The 23033-nt window shown below is 38.8% G+C and overlaps 1 protein-coding gene across 5 annotated transcripts in view; it reads left to right on the top strand.

The window, feature by feature from the left end:
• GPAT3 (glycerol-3-phosphate acyltransferase 3) overlaps positions 1-19746 on the top strand; it is a 57888-nt gene extending 38142 nt beyond the window's left edge. For 4 of the 5 annotated variants that reach the window (XM_082391166.1, XM_082391163.1, XM_082391164.1 and 1 more), the window contains exons 4-13: positions 10-280; positions 3314-3388; positions 3919-4008; positions 6655-6748; positions 10893-11008; positions 11858-11913; positions 12462-12547; positions 13423-13551; positions 14055-14134; positions 18500-19746. In XM_082391166.1, the coding sequence (XP_082247292.1) occupies positions 10-280; positions 3314-3388; positions 3919-4008; positions 6655-6748; positions 10893-11008; positions 11858-11913; positions 12462-12547; positions 13423-13551; positions 14055-14134; positions 18500-18611 (1109 nt within the window). In that variant the 3' untranslated portion in view covers positions 18612-19746. The remainder of the gene's footprint in view (positions 1-9; positions 281-3313; positions 3389-3918; positions 4009-6654; positions 6749-10892; positions 11009-11857; positions 11914-12461; positions 12548-13422; positions 13552-14054; positions 14135-18499) is intronic. The other variant, XM_082391167.1, reaches the window with a different exon arrangement.
• The last annotated feature ends 3287 nt before the right edge of the window (positions 19747-23033 follow it).

Raw genomic sequence — 23033 nt, 5'->3', positions numbered from 1 at the left:
TCTTTTAAGGTATTATCCAAAGAGATGAGTCACCCATGGAAAAAGGGCTGTCTGGTCTGCGAGGAAGGGACTTTGAGCTGTCTGACGTGTTTTATTTCTCCAAGAAGGGATTGGAAGCCATTGTGGAAGACGAAGTGACCCAGAGGTTCTCCTCAGAGGAGCTAGTGTCATGGAATCTCCTCACAAGGACCAATGTAAATTTCCAGTACATCAGTCCGAAGCTCACCATGGTGTGGGTGCTGGGCGTCATAGTGCGCTACTGTGTCCTACTACCTCTGAGGTACGTCTCCTGCCCAGTAACTTGATGGTACAATTGGTTCAGCTTTCTTTTTAAATCATGTATGGAATGGCCACGTGAGAGTATTAATGATACTAACCCACCCCTTCCCATTTAGAAAACACCACTAAACGTGACCTCCACCAAAACATATTATTTATTCTCTCACATTTTTCCCAAATGAAAGTGTGTATTCAGAATCCAGTATATATTAACTGCATCCGTGTTGCTCTTTCAGTCATGGAAAATTTGAGGATGGATAGAAAAGGGAAGTTAGAAGAAAGAAGAGAGAGTATTTACAGTTTCACGTTCACCAGCGCGTAATCCAAACTGTGACTGCCTCTCTTTGCTGGTCTGTAGCCATTCATAGCTGCACAGGAGAAAAAAAATTCCTCAGAGTGGCTACCACACGGGAGAGAGATATTTGGAAGGGTGAATTTGTTCCACCTAGTTCCATTTTGATCACTCACTTTTCCTATTAAAAGTTCACCAGTTGGGCCCCGTTTTGGTTCTGAGTTTGCGTGCTGCTTCATGAGGAAGTAGCCTCAAAGCCCAGTTTACTGGAGCCGCAGTGTGGATCGTGAGTTGAAGGGGTGACACCGGGCAGTGGGATGAAGTGGTTACGGTCTGTTTAGCGTGGTGATGGCAGGTAGTAGCACGGGTGCCAGGCACGATATTGCTGTAGATTGTCTTGCTTCATTTCCCTGGCCATGACCTTGGTGTGCTCTCAATACGGCTTTCCAGGCAGTTGCTTCCAGCAGACTAAAATTGGCACATGAGTTGAAACCTCTTTACCATCCCTAGGGTGGCCTATCCTTGCCTCATTCAGATTTATTATGCGGGAAGAGATTGCTTAAGTATAGGCAAAGGCACATTTCTAAGAAGCTCTTTCTCTTTTCTTGTGCTCATGTTGCCACTGTGTAGATGTTGGGGTATGTCTTTGGGGAATCATTTCAGCTGTGATAACAAAGTGAAATTAGGACACACTTGCTTGAACATTAAGCCAGTGTTCCCAAAGTGGGGTTCATGCACTCTGGGGTGCACAAGATTATCCATTGTTGTGTTTGGGAAATGTTTCAGCTTTTATTTATTAGAAGTTTCTAGTCTATTTATAATTAGTGCTTCCATTGATTTTATTTTTATTCTTATAAAGAAATGAAATTTCAGTAAAGTTGAATATATAGACGAGCTCTTACATCTTCACTTGGTCCATGGGTCAGGCACCGTATCCAAGGCAACCTGAAGAAAGAGTGAGGATTTTACAGCCCAGAGTACTTGAGATGCCCTCATATGTTGGTTAGCTTTCACTTGCTGGGGGTGCCCACCAAATAGTGATATGATTCTATTATCTAGTTTAAATGAATGCTCATAAAATAGATATGTGACATAAAAGATTCTTGCAAAGAAACCACAGATTTAGGATAATCCAGTAATATAAGCACCCAAGAACAAGAAGAAAATGGCAGAATTGAGGCTCCTACTCTTAGTACATATTCTTCATGGGAAAGAATTGCTTTGTAAATGCTTTTTAAAAGAAGCAGTTGCTACAGAGTGAGCATTTAAAAAACAGATTGTGCTAAAATTGTGTTGATGGTTGAATAACTGTGAATGTGGCAAAAACTATTGAATTGCCACTTTAAGTGGTGAATTGTATGACATGTGAATTGTATCTCAGTAAAGCTCTTAAGCAACACAGATTGTGGCAGAAAACTTGTGTCATCTGTAAGAACTCTCATGTTGGCTCACTGAGACTGGAAAACAGAATTTTCTGTTAATTTAGCAAATAAAAATGTTCAGTAGTTTTGAACCCAGTTGTTAAACATGTTAAAATATATAACCTCTTCTGATTTAATGTGTAGGAACAAGTGATTCTCATTAGGACAAGATGACACAAAACATTATTTTAAAACTTTTGTGCGATCGTTGGATGAGATTAAGCAGTCATTTAGTTATTGCATTAGTGACTGACATGAAAATATGGCATCCAAAGAAAAACTGAATCGGACCTTCAAATCGCTGTGTCAAAAGGTGTTAAACCAAGACTTTAACAAGGTTTAACAACTTAACAAGGTCTTTATAAGGAAGCCCCATTTATTTTGAAAGGTATAAAATCTCAGCTTTTTCTTTTTGAGGAATTCTATTTACATTTCTAAAAATGACTATTTCCTTTTTGAAAGTAAAAGCACTTTTCAAAAATGAGAAAATGTCTGTGGAAATGAGAGGTATTGTCTGTCACCTTGTTTACTAACTTCTGAGCTATCTAGAACCACACAAAGGAACCACACTTAGATTTGCATGGAAGGATTCCTACATGGTGATATAACTTGGTGCTCTTATTATGAAAGAGCCTTTAAGTAAAACTTTCTGGTCATTTGCTATAAATTGTAAATTTCTTTGAAAAAAAATTGAATTGTGCCCTTTTGCCCCCGTCATTAAAAAGCATAGAAAAACAAGTTATTTTCAGACCTTTGCAAGGTATTTTCCTTTTACAGCCTCACCATGCCACACCAAAGTATCTCGAACAAAATAAGTTAACTACTTTCAACCTGAAATGACTCCTTTATACAGCATAAAACTCTTTTCTTATCTTATATAAGAAGTTAATATGTGTATATTTTTAAAATTTTAAAAAAATACTTCAGAAAAGCAGAAAGGCAAGACTTTTATTCTCTTCACTAGCCCGCTTAACCCTTTGATGATTGCATAGATTGAACGTGGCAGTTTTGTGAACAGATTTCCAGGCCTGCTATATGCATCTATAGACTGGTTATGTGCTTGCTGTTATTTTGAAAATGGTATCATACTCTACACATTATTTTGAGATTTACTCTTTTTTTTTCTCAAAATGTGCAAAGAACCATTCTTCCATGTTAGAATCTATAGATTTGCCCGATTCTTTGAATGGCTGCATCATATTGCATAGCGTAGATGCTCCTCAAGTTATTTACAGTTTAATTTTTTATGAACTTTATATTCCTTCCCTTTTTCCCCTACTGTTCAGCTAGGTTTTGCATTACTGTTTCTTTTCTTTTTCAGGGTTACCTTGGCTTTCATTGGGATCAGTTTTTTGGTTATAGGAACTACCCTGGTTGGACAGCTGCCAGAAAGCAGGTGAAATGTTTCCTTCCTCCCAGCCATTAATAGGATTGTCCGTTTTCTTAGCTGTGTCCACAAAGAGAATATTTGTGTGATTCCTATGTGCTGTGTCAAATTTATGGCCTCAGCACGCGTATTAAAATGCTGCTCACTTCATCTTCATAGTCTTTATTTGATTTCCCATGATGCTTACATTTAAATTGACAGAAGTTGCTTTTCAAAAGGGGAAATGAAGAGAAGGAAGCAAATGGACTGAGGGACTCAAGGAAAGCAAGAGAGTCTTGTAGTATTGTCAAGCTCATGAGGCTGACACCAGAGAAGCTTCAGCTTATCTTGGGCAGGAATTTATCATGCTAGTCCTTGGTCAGGATTTATCGTTGGTCAGGGTGGAAGCTATTTTCCATTAGAGTTTTGTCCTAAATGCCTCAGCGAGACGGTGAGAATTGAACAGTATGCTGCTGTCAGGGAGCACATTGAAGCTTTTATTGTATTGTTTCTTAGGAGTGCCCAGAGCTGCACAATAAAATGTTTTCTCTTTCCTTCAGCCTCAAAAACCGGCTGAGTGAACTGGTCCACCTGACTTGCTGCAGGATCTGTGTTCGTGCCCTCTCTGGTACCATTCATTATCATAACAAGTGAGTGTTTGCTGGCTTCCTGCCAGCCTTTCTCTAGGTAAATCAGCGTGTGATTGACAGTAGTGGGTGGGAGGAAGCAGGTGAAATAAGAGTATTTCCAGTGTGTTCATCCCTACTGCTTAGAGCGTCACAGACATAACAGTGCACAAAAACACTTTTCAAGGTTGTGAAGAACCTAGGGGCAGGACAGGAATAAAGACACAGACGTAGAGAATGGACTTGAGGACATTCTGGGATGAAGTGAGAGAGTGGCATGGACATGTATACACTACCAAATGTAAAATAGATAGCTAGTGGGAAGCAGTTGCATCGCACAGGGAGATCAGCTTGGGGCTTTGTGACCACTTAGAGGGGTGGGATAGGGAGGGTGGGAGGGAGACACAAGGGGGAGGAGATATGGGGATATGTGTATACGTATAGCTGATTCGCTTTGTTTTACAGCAGAAACTAACACACCACTGTAAAGCAATTATACTCCAATAAAGATGTTTAAAAAACAAACAAAAAAACCCCCTACTTTTCAAAAGCAATCCATTTGCAGAGGGAACATAATAATAAACATGTAATGACCTTAATAAATAGGCATTTATGGTGTGCAGGCCAGGCCCGTACTTCTCATAGGTCATCCCTTTGAGAAGGCGCTGTGTTATCCTGTTTACGGGGTGAAGAAATGGAAGCTCTGGGTTTGGTTGTCTAGGGTCACGTGGCTAGTAAATGGGAGAGTCAGGTTTTAAACTGGATCCATGTAAAAATTTTTAAATGGTGAAGGTGACAGGCCCGCAGAATGGTGGAAAGAGGACTAGACTTGGGAATCCTGAGTCTGGTTTCTAGTCTCAGCTCTGCCACTTCTAAAATCCCACAACTGAGCCTTAAAACAGAACCCAACATTCTGCTTACCTCACCCCTCATCAGAGAGGAGAAAGGTAGTAAGTGAAGTTATTAGCTACATGGAGATCGTTTTGATTGTTTTATTTATTTATTTATTTATTTATTTATTTATTTATTTATTTATTTATGGCTGTGTTGGGTCTTCGTTTCTGTACGAGGGCTTTCTCTGGTTGTGGCAAGTGGGGGCCACTCTTCATTGCGGTGCGCGGGCCTCTCACTATCGTGGCCTCTCTTGTTGCGGAGCACAGGCTCCAGACGCGCAGGCTCAGTAATTGTGGCTCACGGGCCTAGTTGCTCCGTGGCATGTGGGATCGTCCCAGACCAGGGCTCGAACCCGTGTCCCCTGCATCGGCAGGCAGATTCTCAACCACTGCGCCACCAGGGAAGCCCCATTTTGATTGTTTTTGAATTACTTTTCTGGAAACTAAATTTTATTTTTTTATATTTAATATCATTATTTTAAAAGTTCTATGACAAGTGTCTCTCTTTTTACTGACTGGATCTTTTTTAAAAAATTTAAAATTTTTTGTACAACTTTTCAAGGTTACTTGCCACTTACAGTCATTATAAAATATGGGCCACATTCCCCGTGTTGTACAGCACGTCCTTGAGCCTGTCTTACGCCCAGTAGTTTGCACCTCCCACTCCCCACCCCTCTGATGCCCCTGCCACACACAATTTTAACCACTCGTTTGCTCTCTATATCTGTGTGTCTGGATGTTTGTATCTTTTTTGTAGAAGGGAAACATTTCATCATTTGGCTTTACCATGTGTTACCAACATAAAAGGCCCCTTAAATTTCTAAAATTACAGGATTTGGGATTGGGCTGTGAGTTTTGGGGTGAGGAGTAGAAGAAAATGTTTTGGTAAAAGTGTGATTAGAGGAAACATCTTCTACAGAAAAGGAGCTTTAATTACATAGAGAGGAGTTCACAGCTTTTTGTAGAATTGCTTCTAATTTTAAGGAAAACATACTAAAGTTGTTATGCATTTGGTTCCCTTTCTTCTCTGTATGGGTCCAAAGAAAACCACTTTGCTTCATTAGTGTGAAATACCATTTGAACTTTAGGACAGAGGTTGGCACACTAAACTGTGGGCTTGTAGGCGAATTGTGGCCCACCATCTGATTTTTGTAAATAAAGTTTTATTGGAACACAGCCACGCTCATTCATTTATGTATTATCTGTGGCTGCCTTTGTGCCCAAACAGCAGAGTCCAGGCGTTTTGAAAGGGATTGGCTGGCTAGCAAAGCCTGAAGTATTTACTCTCTGGCCTGTGATAAGGAGAGTTTGCCAACCTCTGTTTTAGGGGGATAGGAAGGAGGAAACTACAGTGAATTTACTCTGGATCATCCTGAACCCACTAAAAGTGATACTTATGAAGATTGAAATAATGTGAAAACACTTATGGTAAAATAAGTAAAACTTACATATCACAAAGTTTATTAAAGTTATGGAATCTTTGTAATTCAGTCTAATGTTTTAAAATTATTTTTTCATCGTAAAAGGACAATATGATCATTACAGAAAAGTGATATAAATGTATGTAAAGGGAAATCATGGACCCCTCCTCCTATACTCTTACCCCCCTCCCATCATACTGCCTGGAGACAACCTTTTTAAGATGAGCCCGTATACTTTGAAACTTTATTTTTTTAGTGTACTTTTAAAAACAAAATAGCATGAATTTCTACATGTTGTTCTGCAAAATAGTGGCCATTTTTCAAGATTTAGTATTAACCATTGTTTGTAATTGCAGGCAGTACAGACCCCAGAAGGGAGGCATTTGTGTTGCCAACCATACTTCACCTATAGATGTTTTGATCTTGACAACGGATGGGTGCTATGCTATGGTAAGAACAACGCGTTGATATTTCAAGCGTTGATATTTCGAGTAATTGCATGTGTTGTGGATTGTTCAAACTTTTGTTTTATTTTGGCACAAATTAGAAAGTTAGTTTTATATTAGAAAGTGATGGGGTTATACTATGTAAGTATATAAGTTATCAATATTAATATATTTACATGAGGAATATATAGTGCAAGAAAAAGAAGGAAAACAGCCATTATATTTAAAGTAGTAAGAAATTAACTTAATGAAATGTAGACATACTTGAGCATGATTAGAGTTTATAAAGTTGATTCCATCTTGCTTGTAAAATCCCTACAATGTTTAATAAGCAATAAAAAAAGTAAAAAAAAAAAAAAAATCCCTGCAATGTTTAATGACACTTTGAGATGTTAAAGTCTTCCTCCTTAGAGCTGTACAAATCCCTTACCAGCCAATTAGTTCTGTCTCCCTTCAGGGAGTCATATGCAATTAAAGAAAAAAAACCTGTCCCTTTAATGAAGATCAAGCAAGGAAGGCAGATATTTATACCACATTGCCTTTCTCAGTTCTTGCCTACAGCCGCAAAAGAAAAGAAAAGAAAAAAAAAAAAACCCATCAACAAACCACAAAGTCCACAGTAAAAATCAGACACCTCAGAAGACTTTTTGTGGCATTTCTGGCATGTTTTCAATTCAAAGGGTGTTTTCTGTCACCCTGAAGAACTTGTCAAGATTTCCTTCCTCTCTTTTATGTATATGTCAAGTAAAATTTGGAGGATCACTAAAGATGTTCTTTCCTGCTGGCGGTAAATATGCCCTAAGCTGGCGTGTGAATAGAATAATGGGAGAGGAATCCTGGGGAATCTTCTTTTCATATCTCATGGTGGTGGCTTGGGCTTCAGAGAGAACAGATGGATTTTATTTCACGTGTCAGCTCCAGTGACTGATAGTCATGGTCTGGTGTGCTTTCCTGGGCAGGCATTTGAAGGGAGCCATTATTTAATTAATTAACTTATTTATTTTGAGGTATAGTTGATGTACAGTATTATATAAGTTTCAGGTGTACAACATAGTAATTCACAGTTTTTAAACGTTATACTCCATTTATAGTTATTATAAAATATTGGCTATATTCCCTGTGCTGTACAACGTATCTTTGTAGCTTATTTATTTTCTACATAGTAGTTTGTACCTCTGAGTCCCCTCCTCCTATGACTGATAGTCGTGTTCTGGTGTGCTTTCCTGGAAAGGAAGGCATATGAAGGGAGCCATTGTTGATTTAAGTGTCTGCTGCAGATAGGCAAGTAAGGAGTGCTGGCATGTGTGTTGGTAGCTGACAATCCGTGGCTTATACAGTCATTAAGGGGGGTTTAAAGACCTTTGTAAAAGCTTCTAGGTCACTGCCAGATATTTAATCTGTCTAAGATACAAGTTCAGATATATAACTCTTGGGCAACCACATTTTAACACTTTATTAAATTTCTCTAAGTTGTGGAGCTCTTTCTGAATTTAAGGAAGCTTTAACCACCACTCTGAAAAGACTTAATGGGAATTGGTAGTTCTTAACCTTTTTTAGGTTAGCAATCAGTTAATATTTATGTATCCTTTTTTTTAGGAAAACAACAACATACATTTGCATCATACAAACAAAATTTTGTGTATAATTTCAAGATGTTTATGGATCCCAGAAAGCCCATCCAGAGACCCCAGAAAGCCCTTCCAGAAACCCTCATGTTAACAATCCTGGATAGACCCCACACAGTTCTGGGTGTATATAATAATTCCTTGCATTTATGTGCGCAAGCACTTTCACATCCATTGTGTTTGACCTTCTCTGTAATCCAAAGGGGTTAGGGCTGAGATGTTGTAGTTGAGAAAGCAGAGGTTCAAGCGTCTTAACCAACTTTCCTAATCATGATTTTGTGTTTCTGATACAATATTCATTCCCTGTCCTGGTCAACAAAGAGTTGAATATAACTCATTTGTGACTGAGGGCCTCAGAATTTTGTTAGCATCTTCCATGCTTCTTGATCGTATATAACTGCAATTACAGGTGCAGTATACAATTGTATAATTTACAGTATTAGCCAAGGCTTAGAAAAGCATAGAACCTGCGAACTTTCTGATGGGTTGAGTGATAGAAACCAAAAGCCAGTTGGATTTCTTTATTTATTTTTTTAGTTTTAATTTTTTAATTGTAGTTGAGTACAATGTTATGTTAGTTTCAGGCGTACAACACAGTGATTCAACACATATACATTATGACTTGATCACCACTATAAGTTTAGTAACCATCTGCTACCATATAAAGTTATTGCAACATTATTGACTATATTCCCTATGCTGTACATTACATGCCATTACTTATTTATTTTATAATTGAAAGTTTGTACCTCTTAATCCTCTTCACCTAATTTTGTCCCCCCTCCCTCCCCCCGTCTCCATCCTTTCTAAGCCAACCAGATTTAAATCAGAGGCAGCAGAGGGCAGAAGTGGGAGGAACTGTACAGCTAACCTCCAGAGGTTGTATTTGTCCTCTTTTGGCTAAATATAAACTATACATCAAGATCTCTTCTTAGTGGCTTTTCAGAGGTTTTTTTTTTTTTTTTTCCTTCCTAAACAAAGCTCTCTACTTTTTTTTAAAATCTAGAAATATTTTCTAACTTAGAGAGAAATTGTAATAATAAGAATGTTGCAATCCTATAATACATCTAAAATTGCTTTAGAATTGCTTCACCTGTTTTACTACAAAAAGAAAAAAATGTAAAAAGAATTCAGGGTATTTTGCATTTCTTGGTACCCCACCCACGATGGAGCAGATGTGGTCAAATACTATCTTTGTAAATTTCTTAGATTTTTTTTTTCTTCCCCCTTCCTTCAGTGTTCTTTTATTCATTTGAACTACAATTGGGTTCATTTGTTTAAATTTGCTTTCACTTTGCTAGTTGCATCCTTGTTGATTTATTTTTTAAATTTGTGAGACATTAATATGCTTTGAAATGTCAAAACTAGACAAAAAACTACACTCATAGAAGTTACCCCACCCATGTCCATTCTACCCCATTCCCTCCTATCCTTGTAGGTTTCCAACTACATTGGTTTTGCGTATGTTTTCTTTTTGTAGAGATAAACAAATACATGTGTATACTTCCCCTTCCATCTAACACGAAAGGTGGCATACTTTATTTGCTCTTTTGCAGTTGCTTTTTTCACTTAATGATATCTCCTAGAAATCACTCCTTATCAGTCATAGAGATCAACTTTATTCTTTTCCTAGCTGCATAGTACTCCATTGTGGGCATGTACCATGGTTTATTCATCTAAGTTCTTATGTTTGGACGTTTAGGTATTTTCCAAAATGTCGCAATTACAGATAATGCAGTTATAACTTTGTGTATATATATTTCCATTTTGTTGGAGCTATATCTTCAGGGTAAATTCCTAGAACTGGAATTATTGAGTTGAAGGATAAATGTATATGTAGTTTTGATAAATTTGCCAAATTTCCTGCTATGGGTGTTATAATCTCCTCATCCCAAGCAATGCATGAGGGTGCCTGTTTCCCACAGCCTTGGCTTAGAGCGCATTGTCAAGCTTTTGAATCTTTGTTGATTTGATGGGTCAGAAATTATATTTCAGTGTAGTTTTTCTTTTTTTAAAATATTTATTTATTTATTTGGTAGTGCCGGGTCTTAGTTGCAGCAGGCGGGCTCCTTAGTTGCAACACTTGGGCTCCCTAGTCGTGGTATGCGAACTCTTGGTTGAAGCATGCATGTGGGATCTAGTTCCCTGACCAGGGATCGAACCCAGGCCCCCTGCATTGGGCGCATGAAGTCTTAACCGCTGCGCCACCAGGGAAGTCCCTCAGTGTAGTTTTAATTTGTATTTCCCTTATCTTGACTGAGTTGAAAGACCTCTACTTTTTAAAGCTAGAGTAAAGCTAGTATAGCAACATAGCTTAAAATTCAAAGGCACTACTAAAGACTACTTTGTGCTTATATTTGGCCAGTCATGTCCTTTGAACAGACTAAGAACTTCAGTCAGTAGAAGAAGGCCAGTCTTTTCTCTGAGTGGGGAATAGGAACTTACTGGTACTAAAAAGAAAAAAAGGCTTTCTTTGGACAACTATGCCTTTGCATTTTCCCCTTTTTCTCATGGTCCTTCTAGGTTGGCCAGGTTCATGGTGGATTGATGGGAATTATTCAGAGAGCTATGGTCAAGGCTTGTCCACATGTCTGGTTTGAACGCTCAGAAATGAAGGACCGACACCTGGTTACTAAGAGGTAAGCAGCGTCATTACACAGTATCCATTGGGGTAGCATAAAATCTTTTAAGCCTTGGTCTTCCTGCCAAAGAAGGCAGAGCAGTACTAAAGGTTAAAACTAAAACATATGGAGCTCTATTTGTGGTTGGCCTTTTCTGGTGAATCACCTGTCTTAGCTAGATTTAAAAATTTTTGAATTCTGTAGTCATAGTGGGATAGATGATGAGATTAGAAGGCCCATACATTTACATTGCCATGACTTAGATATAGTCCAGTCACTGAATTTTTAAAGTTGAAAATTACTACCTTGAAGGTAAATAACTGGTAACAGTTGGCTGAATAAATAGATGGTGGATTAGGTGTTTGCTGAATGACCGTTATCACTTAAATCCATGTAGAGACAGACAGAGCTAATGCTATTTATGGAACAGGAGAAGGAACTTCTGGGGCTTGGGGTACAGTTGCTTACCAGAAACCTTTGTTTGGAAACAGCTTTTTGCCTGAGGCCTTTAACTGAAGGCACTCTGATCATTGCTGTAAAGATGAAGGTGGGCCATGCTTTTAAAAGTAAAATGGAAAGTACCTGTTGAAATCTCTTTAAGGTTAGAAACCTGTTCACCATCTTGAGATTACTGAGCAACGGTATATACTCTGGCAGCTGTAATCTCTCTATCTCAGCTTTACCAGCCTTTACACTTTTTTTAGAAAGGGACCAACTGGAGTTTATTTTCTTTTCTTGTATCTTATTTCTTTCCTCCTTATTGCTTTACAAGTATATCTGTGTTAGTAGAGAGTAAAGAATACCAAAGAGGATTCCCACCTCTCTCTTTTTTAAGGTATAATTTTGATCCTTTGTTTTTCTTCACAGACTAAGAGAACATATTGCTGATAAGAAAAAATTACCCATATTAATCTTTCCTGAAGGTAAGAAGGGGCAGTGCTTATTACCAAGCTTTAGTTGATAACAAGTACCAAAAGTATATGAGGAATTGGATTGTTCTAGAATTGGCGTTCTTAGTTCAGATCTATGCTGTCCTGTAGGGATGAGATGGCCTCTGAGCTAGTAATTCCCTGCTTTCTTTTGAGATTTGATGGAAGTCCTGGTACCTTTTTGACCTTAGAAGTTGTTTCTGGGTAATTAACTTAGAAAGGTATTGTCCATAACTTTTTAAAGTCCTTATTTTAAGATGTGCTGAAATTGTCACCTGTTGTGAGGAAATTGTATCTTTAGAGTAGCCAATAAAAAAGTAAAAGTTCGTTATTAAACCTGCTTAGAACTGTCGAATTACTACTACTTAAGCAGGAATTGATTTGTAAAATGATAGTAAAATATCTGTAATTTTTTTTCTTTTTGAAAAAAAATCTGTAATTTGATATGACTTGAATATTTTAAATTATTTTATATCAAAATGATTCCTTTTAAAAATGACTGCTTTAAAAAATATTCACCCTCTACTCCCATTTCCTTATAGGAACTTGCATCAACAATACTTCAGTCATGATGTTTAAAAAGGGAAGCTTTGAAATTGGAGGAACCATATATCCAGTTGCAATTAAGGTAAAACACCCTCACCCCCCGCAAAAGAGGGCAGTGACTTGGTCATGTTATTTTGATATAATTTCAAACTTAAAATTTGCAAGAATAAGGAATACTTGTGGACTCTTTACTCAGATTGACCAATTGTTTACAGTTACCCCATTTGCTTGATCACTTTTTCTCTCTATTGAGATATGTATATAGATATGTGGGGTGGTACTGTGCGCCAGGCCAGTGTCTGAGTACTGAGGACACCATGATAAGCAAAACAGATACTGTTCCTCCTTTCACCCACCTTCCAGTTAAGTGGGGAGACAGATATTTAAGAGTCATGTCAATAACCCTCCTGTATCAGTGCTCTCTGGCTCTAGTCAGGGGAGTTATATGGCCTGGTTTGCTCTTTGGGTTTTTTTTGTTTGTTTGTTTTTAAAATTTTTAATGGAGTATAGTTTTTTTAATTGTTCTTTTAATTTTTTTTGGAGTATAGTTGATTTACAATGTTGTGTTAGTTTCAGGTGTATAGCAAAGTGAATCATTTATACAAATACACATATCCACTCTTTTTTAGATTCCTTTCCCATATAGGTCATTACAGAGTATTGAGTAGAGTTCCCAGTGCTATACAGTAAGGTCCTTATTAGTTATCTCTTTTACATACAGTAGTGTGTATGTGTCAACCCTAATCTTCCAATTTCTCTCTCCGCCTCTTACCCCCTGGTAACCATAAATTCGTTTTCTACATTTGGTTTGCTCTTTGGATCCTTTCTGTCAAGTGAAGTAGCTTCTCTTTTTTGGGGGGTCTGATAGAGATGTTTGGCTTATCATCCATTGACATGGATAAGAGAAACTGCCACTTAATTCCTAACTGGAATGCATTTTCTTTTCTCTTTTCTCAGTATAATCCTCAGTTTGGTGACGCATTTTGGAACAGTAGTAAATACAACATGGTGAGCTACCTGCTTCGAGTGATGACCAGCTGGGCCATTGTCTGTGATGTGTGGTACATGCCCCCCATGACCAGAGAGGTATGCCATAGATAACAGCTGGTCTTTGGTGCTTTATCTAGTCAGATAAAGGCAAGAAAACCTTTACCTGAAAACCTGGGTGTCTCCCTTCCTTACATTAGCTACAGTTGGACTTTCTGCTTTCTCAGCATTAGTCATTAAAAAGTATATATACCTAGCTGTCTTCAAAATCAAGCTGGTTTTATATTCAGGGACTCTTTTCCATAATAGTTTTTACAATTGCTGTTGGTTTCTTGAACCTACAGATATTGTGGAATTTTGTATCTTGAATAAGGCTAATATAGAGCATAATAAACATATATACACGTGATAAAAATATTAAACAATACAGCACTGCATTTTCTTGATAGAACAAATGATATTTGCTATGATTCAGAATAGAGCATATTTGAGCTAAAATATGAATCTTATACTTTAAAACAAATCTAAATGATTGTGAGACATTTGAAAGCATTATTTGAAAACTCTATCTTAAGGAAGTACTTGTGATTGTTTTTTTCCAGGAAGGAGAAGATGCAGTCCAGTTTGCTAACCGGGTTAAGTCTGCTATTGCCATACAAGGAGGGTTGACTGAGCTTCCTTGGTAAGAAATTTTTCAGAAGTATTATCACTTGTTTTTAAATTAAAAAAACTCAGTTTTTAATAATGTCATTTATTATGCGTGTTAGCTGGAGGTTTAGCTGACACTGACAGTGGCTTATACAGCATAACGATGGCTTAACTAAGATAGAATTTCATCTCCCATATGTAAACACAGGCAGTCTAGACTGCTATAACAGCTCATTCTGTATTTGTCTACCATCCTCCGTGTGCTTCTACTTTAGGGTCCAAGATGGCTGCTCCACCTCTACCTAGTGAGTACAGCAAAATAGCTAGCAGAGAAGAACTAAAACAAGAAGGACACATTCATGTCTTTAAGAGCACAGGCTGGAAGTTGGACAAGCCACTCCCACTTGTATCTGTTTGAACTGACACCTTGCTGCAAAGGAATCTGGGAAATGTAGTCTTTGTTCTGCATGGCCATGTGTCAAGCTAAAATTTAGCGTTCTTTCACCGAAGAAGAAAGTGGGAATCGATTGAGAGGAATGGACCCTGGGAGGCAAGGGGCAACTTACAGATTTGTTCATATTTAACTCCAGCTATAACTATATTAAAGAAAACTTAAAAACTTGACAGGAAATAAGTGAAATATTTTAGGTATGGATATCTATGGCTTCAGTTTTTTGTTTCTTTGAGAAAGATTGAATGTAGGTGGGAGTATTAGTCTGCTCAGGCTGCCATAACAAGCTACCATAGACTGGGTGGCTTAAACAACAGAAATTTATTTTGTCACAGTTCTGAAGGCTGGAAGTTCTCTGTTGTGTCTTTTTTTTTTTTTTAATTAATTAATTTATTTATTTTTGGCTGCGTTGGGTCTTCATTGCTGCATGCGGGCTTTTCTCTTTAGTTGCAGCGAGCGGGGCCTACTCTTCGTTGCGGTGGCTTCTCTTGTTGCGGAGCACGGGCTCTAGGCGTGTGGGCTTCAGTAGTTGTGGCACATGGGCTCAGTAGTTGTGGCTCACGGGCTCTAGGATGCAGGCTCAGTAGTTGTGGCACATGGTCTTAGTTGTTCTGTGGCATGTGGGATCCTCCCAGACCAGGGCTCGAACCCGTGTCCCCTGCATTGGCAGGTGGATTCTTAACCACTGTGCCACCAGGGTAGCCCTGGTGTGTCTTCTTATAAGGGTACTATTCCCATCTTGAGGGCCCAACACTGATGACCTCATCTAAACCTAATTAGCTCCCAAAGGCCCCATCTCCAAATGCCATATTATTGGGAGTTAGGGCTTCAGTACATGAATACTGGGGGGCACACAAACATTTAGTCTGTATCAGTGAGGGTTATAATAGGAGATTGATTCTTACACGCACACAGACATAAGATTTGCAAACTGGCACAAAATAGTCCATACTTCAAGTCCTGTAAGTGTAATAAAGTCCCTGCTGTCTTTTTGGTGTTTTGAAAACACTTGACATGAAAAGTTCATCGGAGACAATTTTGGTAATGTTGTAGGAGCAGGATGTGGCTCACCAAGTCAGGCTGTCAGCCAGCCAACCAAAGCCTTCTGAACCCGCAGAGGGACGCAGGACTGTTTAGGGATTAAGCCTCTGGAAGAAGGGCTGGCTAGATTCTTTTTTTTTTGAAACTTGACTCATTCATTTTAAAATTTATTTATTTATTTATTTTTGGCTGTGCTGGGTCTTTGTTTCTGTGCGAGGGCTTTCTCTAGTTGCGGCAAGCGGGGGCCACTCTTCATCGCGGTGTGTGGGCCTCTCACTATCGTGGCCTCTCTTGTTGCGGAGCACAGGCTCCAGACGCGCAGGCTCAGTAGTTGTGGCTCACGGGCTTAGTTGCTCTGCGGCATGTGGGATCTTCCCAGACCAGGGCTCGAACCCACGTCCCCTGCATTAGCAGGCAGATTCTCAACCACTGTGCCACCAGGGAAGCCCTGGCTAGATTCTTATATACCCTTTAATGCAAGGGTGGGGAATGTCTCTAAAATATTTTATCCATTCACATACCTTGAATACAACTAATTTCACCTAGGAAAGCCTGTCTCTGGCATCTGTCATGCTAATGAACAAACTACTAATTTCTACAGTGAAAACCCATTTCTAAAATTCATTATGCTAATTAACAAACCTTGGGAAGTTGATGGGAGATCAAGATAGCTGAAACCTTATAGTGGCACTTCTGGAGAGTGGCCTTCTGATTAAATGCCTAGTTGACCGCTCCAGGAGTATGCGTTCTTGATGTAGGGCAACTCACTTTAGGGCCCTAAAGTCAAGACTAGGGTTAAGACAGGTTAAGACTAATATTTGTATTACACTCTCTAAACTGGAATATGTGAAACTAAATTGCAGACATCCTACCATCATGAAATGACAGGCTTACCGATGTCCTAGTTTACAGATGTCCTAGTGACCCATGTTCATATGTGTATCGGGCTTCCTCTTCCTTGTTCATTGTTTTCTACTCTTTATCCCCCTTCCTCTTACCTGACATCCCAGCCCTGCTCCTGCCCTGAAGCCATTATGAAAAGCTTAGCGCTTTGGATCTATAGCGTCAGATACCAAGGAAAGGAAGAAAGCCTTGCGAAATAAAAATAGCCTAAGGGAGTTAGCTCCAGGACAGACTCCCAGTCAGATTGGCTTGAACGAAATGGCAGAAATGATCCTCAGAGTTTTAAAATTTCCTTTTATCAGGCCATCTGCAGTTTTATAATAAAAAGTTACTTTTAGTTACCTGGCCTCTTCTTTAAAAAGAAAATAGGCTCACTGCCTTTCCAGATGTGTTTGTCATTTGGATATGAATTAACATGTCTAGATTTTTTTTTTCCCCTAGATTAAATGAGAACTTAATTGTGTCATCTTAAAGCGGCTTTTATATATGGCTGCTGCCCTCCTTAAGAACTAAGATCTGCTGTCATTGCAAAGGGGAATTGGGTAACACTTTAAAGTCTCTAGGGGTGGCAAGTCACAGCTGGGATGCCCAGAGCAGCGTGAGGTTCACTGGAATGCTTGGGAGGGAGAATTGTGTAAAAATAATGTCAGGATGCTCAAGGACAAATGTTGCTGACTGAATTTTTATCTGTTTTGGCCTGGACCTCAGGAAAGGAGGAATGGCCTTTCTTCTGTCTCTCCCTCCCTTCCCTAGTTCTTACTATTCAGAATTCACATAAATGCTCTGAATAGTTAAGAGACAGCTCATGTGGATAAAAGAGGCTCTTGTGGACAGTTCTGGAGACCTAACGACAACTTATAACCTTATTTCATGGAAATTTCCTACAACTGACCCCCTGGAAGATTTGTGGACCGAAGTCTATTTTTAAGTTGAGGACCTCCTGGTGGGCCGTGTCTTAGTTTTGACTTTAGAGGCCAGGACATGGCAGTTGTCTCAGGCAGCCGTCTGTTTGTAGGTCAAGTTCTGTCTTCATGGCATTGAGTTCACTGGCTAACCTATGATCCATTCATCATCATTAGAGAGCACTTGGTAAACATTCATGCTTAGCTGGGTTAAAATTAAATAGGCAGAGTATAAAGTAAGCAAGTTCTTGGTCCATGCTCTCCTAGGAGTTAAAATCTGAAACATGAGATTAGGAGAGAGAGAGTGGCTCTGACAGTCCAGTCCCCTTCCAGCTCTTCCAGCTTGTTGTTTCTTTGTGTTGTCCAAAGAAGGAAGGGCACACAGAATACTTATAACCCAGGCAGGTCTGTTTTCTCCACCCTGGAGAGAGTTCAAAGATTCACAGGCTCTGAATTAAGGAATGCTGCTTACATAGGCACTATTATTGGTTGAATGCAGTTTATGTTTTTGTTGCTTGTTTTATTTTGAGTCTGTTTTGGAATATGGAAGATTATAAATACTTGAAATATAGTGGTTTGAATCAAAACATGACTTGTTAGACGTAGGATTAGATTTGAATAATGACGAACCCATTTCTCTTTAAGGAGTTTACCCACACATACTCAGTATCCTCACCATTTCTTGTGTGTTTATTTAAAATTTTCCATATGGCTTTCTAGTAAGATATCGGTTGATTTAGACTAAAAATACCTAGTACTTTACTTTCCTTGGGGAAAAAGATAGGTAAACAATCCTAGTTTTAATACAGTATCCAAATATTGACTATAGCAGCCCTAACTTCTAAAAAGAAACCGAGCAGAGAGATTGTTTTATTTTAATCAAACATCAGAGAGATTGTTCCTGCCTTAAAGTAACACAGGTCTGGTTGAGTGGCAGAGCAGAGATTGAAATCTGGTTCCTTCTGCTTCCAAAACCAGTGTTTTTTTGCCTAATCGCTGACCAGCTGCTAAATGTCATGGCACGGTGCAGCATGTATTAATAGGTAACCCTTTTAAATCACTGCTGGGAGTATCTTTTGTTTATTTGTCTTTCTGTTCTCAGGGATGGAGGGCTGAAGAGAGCCAAGGTGAAGGACACCTATAAGGAAGAGCAGCAGAAGAATTACAGCAAGATGATAGTGGGCAACGGATCTCTCAACTCAGAATTAGACTGAATGCCACCCAGGCTTTCCAGAACTAGTCCTTAGAAATGGAATGTGGTGGAGTATTTTTTGGAGGGGAAGGCGTGTTGTTTTGTTTTACCGTTTTTGTTTTTTATTGTTAATCTTTTCTACCGAGTGATTGTCTCTACCTCTTTATGCCAGAGGCAGAACCCACGGTGCCCTTTTTGGCTTTTGTTGTTGTTATAGCATTAGCCTCATGAACTGTAAGGTAGTTCACTGAGTTTGAACAGATTCTCTTTTGTAAAATGATGACGTCATTGTAGATTGAATGAAATATTTGTACAGGAAAACGTGCTTCTAAAACACTTTGGGAACTCGTGTTTGGAACTCGTTGATATGGTAATTCTCAAGAAAATACCCCAAACTTTGTTCATGATCAGCTTTCTCACGCTCTTTCCTCCCACTCCCTTTAATCACTGAAACAGGGATTACACACCAGTTTGAGTTACTATCATGGTTTTGTTCTACTACAAGGTTGAAAAGAAAAATGGAAGACAGTACTTAGGAGAAAGGACAGCTTTGTGGCCACTTGATCTGGAAGTTGAAAGGAAATTAAATATTTTTTACTAGCGTGTTAGAAGAGACATCCTGTTTGGTGAGCTTTACTGAAGGAAAGTGAGTCCACGTGACTATATGTGCACACTTCTCTGCAGGCAACTTGCAAATAAACATATGTTAGCCAGCAACTAGTGATAAAGTTTTTAGTTTTCCCGTTTGTTTACTAAAGGTACATACCTAAGGCGTCTCCCATCTACTGATTTGTTTGATCTTGTAACCAAACACATTTCAGATAGGAGGAGCCTTTGACAAAACCACAGATCACACTGAGTGTCTTCAGCGGGGGTAGGAGGAGTGAAGTGTGTGGCACTGTCCTTCCCCCTCCACCCCTTTGTCCTTTATTTCAGAACTTTCCCAGTTCCTTAAACAGGAAAATAAATGGTAAAATTACCTTTTGGAAACTGAGCCTTAAATTTTTTAAAGGGGAAAATAAGTGTTTCCCGACTCCGCAGCATAAGCAATGTTGATAGCAATATAGTGCAATCAGAGTGTTATTCCTCTGCTGGTAACCATGTACAAAATGTGACACTGTCTTACGGTGAATATAAATAAATTCTATATTTCTAAACGTCTGTTGCATTATTTTCCCTGCACCTCCACCCTCTTACCCTCTTCTGATTTTGAGTAAGTTAAATTCTTTCTCATTACAAACAAGGATTGTTTGTTTTTCATTTCAATGACAGAGTTAGATTTTCTGGGACTGGAACATCTGGGAAATGTGAAACATGAACCGCTGGTTTTGGTGTGTTTTTTCTTTTTTTTTTTTAGCCTAGTTGTCTGGACTCTGACCCTTGGATTCCGTTCTTTTGCAGGTGAACTCAGGCAACTCTCTCTTAACTGACTCTAGGTAGGCCTGCCCCAGCGCTATCAGTGTGTATTCTTCTTATCAAGCTATAGGGGTTTGATCCCAAGGGAAGATTTGCAAACAGGTGACCATCTTGGTCAGCTACTCTTCCCTTCTCACTTCCTCCCAACTTTTCCCTTTGCTCTTGCTTTAACCTTTGCCCCCACCCAAAACAAACAAACAAACAAAAACTCTCCTGAGGGTGAGCTTGACCGAAAATCAGCAAATCCAAATATGTATGTTGGGGTGACTCTTTGTCTTATTTGTTTTTTCTCAGAAGATTTCCTTTTCCTTTTTCCTTTTCATATTCAGTATAGCTTGAATTAATAAATCCATTTTATTAATTGGGTCAGTTCTCAGAAAAGCTGATAGAACAACTAACAGCTGTTTTGTTTGGACACTGATAATATGTATCTTTCCAAGGGCACTGTGAAAGTAATAATGCTGTCATGTATTCACTAGAAAATCTAATGCTATTTTAATCAGAACCTTCTTGTAAGTCTTTGACTTACACAACCAGTTTTCAGGTTGTTTTAGGAATTACAATGTTACTGAAAACATATTTTTAGAAAGCAAATACTGCTCAGATTTAGCTTATGCTCCCTAGAACTCCTTCTTTGGACTTGCCTTCCCTAATATTATTTTATACCCACTTTAGAAATATTGTGCCCGAAATATTGTGTGTATTCCTGAGTCTTCTGTAACTGTATTGGGATATCAAGGGTAGGCAGGATTTGGTAGAAAAATCCCATTAGATAAGAACTTTCATCTAACCCTTGTACAGATTCATTCACTGAGCCTTGAGGTTGCCTTTTTTTAGTCCTACCCTTTGTCTTGGTGACATTTATAGACATCGAGTTTCAGGAATGCCAAGGGTTTCTGAAATGTCCTGGCACATTCTGGGACTGGAAGAGCAGCCATGTCTGAATCAGCAAATACACTCAGAGCATAGGGGGAGTAGTCCTGGATCACAGCCTGGGACAAAGAACAGTGGCAAGGAAAGTTTTCTTGTATAAGCAGACTTTCCAAGGCCAACTCAACTTTGTCTTGGTGATTTGCCATTATCCCCTCGGTGCACATGCTGCGTTTGGGTTATTCTATTGATACCTGCAAATATATGATAAGGGCTATTGGTTTCTCGTGACTACAGAAAATTTACTGTGGTCATGAGGGCTGCCTCTTGACCAGAGTTGCTCTCAGTCATTGTTTCTGAAATATGGTACTTTCTTAAACGTGGTACTGCAGATCTAACCTGCTTCTTGCTGGGTCTGAGTAGCTTGTGCTGGGAGGCTGGCGGGGAGGATGGGATCTGGGATTGGTACCGAGAACTAGGGGCCTTATTAAGAACTTGACAAAAGCTATACGCTTGCTTTTGTTTTTTTAACACTGGTTTCTAGCGAATTGATGCTACTGGTGTTTGATGTTTTTTTGGAGTAATGGTTAAGATGAGATAAAGAGTCATAAAGACATTTTCTAATTGTGGCTCTAGCACTCATCAGCTTTTCAGCCTTTGACAACTTACTTCTCTGATTCTCATTTATCTTCTTTCTACTTATTGTGTAATTCTAGAACACACACAAATGTATATGAAGGTGTGCAGGTACACTTTAAGGGCAATGATAAAAATAGATACCTGCATGCTTGTTACCAGGCCAATAAGTAGAACATGACTGGATCCTGGAAGGTATGAAAAATCACAAACTATTATTCCATTTACAGTCAATGGACAGTAGGGTTCCTTTTAGCTTATTGTAAATATGCTTGCATATCTCTTTTTAGGCATGCTCAAGAGTTTCCCTAGTTGTTTGTATAGTAGGAATTAGGACTGCTCCAGGATAGGGTATGAGCATTTCACCTTTAGTGTAGAAGCAGCCAAACATTTCCAAAAAGGTTGTACCATTTTATACAACCCAGCAGCAGTGTATCAGAGCAACATTTACATTTAGTGTAATAACATATTTGGATTTATTTTTAATCTTGTTTTGTGCTTTCTCTTTCTTCCATTTAAAAAATCTCTCTCTTCTTCTTGCCCTCTTTTGGATTTATTACTTTATCCATTTTCTCTACTTAAATTGGAGTTCAGTGGTCTTAATTTGTTTTTATTCTGTGGTTACTTTATAAATTTCAACTTGCATACTTATCAAAGTCTAAAATTGATCACTATCCTTATACTCCTGAATAATACAAGGACCTTGAATTCCAGTCATTCATTCCTCCTGCCAATTTATATATTATGCATTTTAATTACTTATATAATCCCACAAAATATTGTCGTCATTGTTGTCATCATCATCATTTTGGTTATTTTATATAATCAGCATTTACCCACACGTTGACCACTTTCTTTCTTATTCCTTACCTCTTTTATCTCAATCCTTTCATCTGGGGTCACGTTCCTTATTGAGAGTCTGCTGGTGGCAAATTCAGTTTTTGTTTTCTGAAAGTTTATTTATTTTGCATACATTCTTGAAAGTTGTTGCTGGATATAGAAGTTTATGTTTATATCAACAGTTATTTTTCTCTAAACACATTAAGGATCATTCCATAGTTTCTACTGAGAAGTCAGCTACCAGGCATAAGTATTACTTCTTTTTTTTTTTTTAATTTTTTTTTTAAATTTAATTAATTAATTTATTTATGGCCGTGTTGGGTCTTCGTTTCTGTGCAAGGGCTTTCTCTAGTTGCGGCAAGTGGGGGCCACTCTTCATCGCGGTGCGCGGGCCTCTCACTATCGCGGCCTCTCTTGTTGCAGAGCACAGGCTCCAGACACGCAGGCTCAGTAGTTGTGGCTCACGGGCCTAGTCGCTCCGCAGCATGTGGGATCTTCCCAGACCAAGGCTCGAACCCGTGTCCCCTGCATTAGCAGGCAGATTCTCAACCACTGCGCCACCAGGGAAGCCCAGTATTACTTCTCTGAAGGTAATATTTCTTTGAGTGTATTTAAGATTATTTGTTTTTGTTATTTTACCATTTCACCATGATGTATCTACGTGTGGATTTCTTGTTATTTA

The sequence above is a fragment of the Balaenoptera borealis genome (assembly GCF_965194805.1).
Source record: "Balaenoptera borealis genome assembly, chromosome: 4".
Taxonomy (NCBI): domain Eukaryota; kingdom Metazoa; phylum Chordata; class Mammalia; order Artiodactyla; family Balaenopteridae; genus Balaenoptera; species Balaenoptera borealis.
Note: the sequence above shows the minus strand (reverse complement) of the source record. Positions and strands in the feature narration are given on the sequence as shown.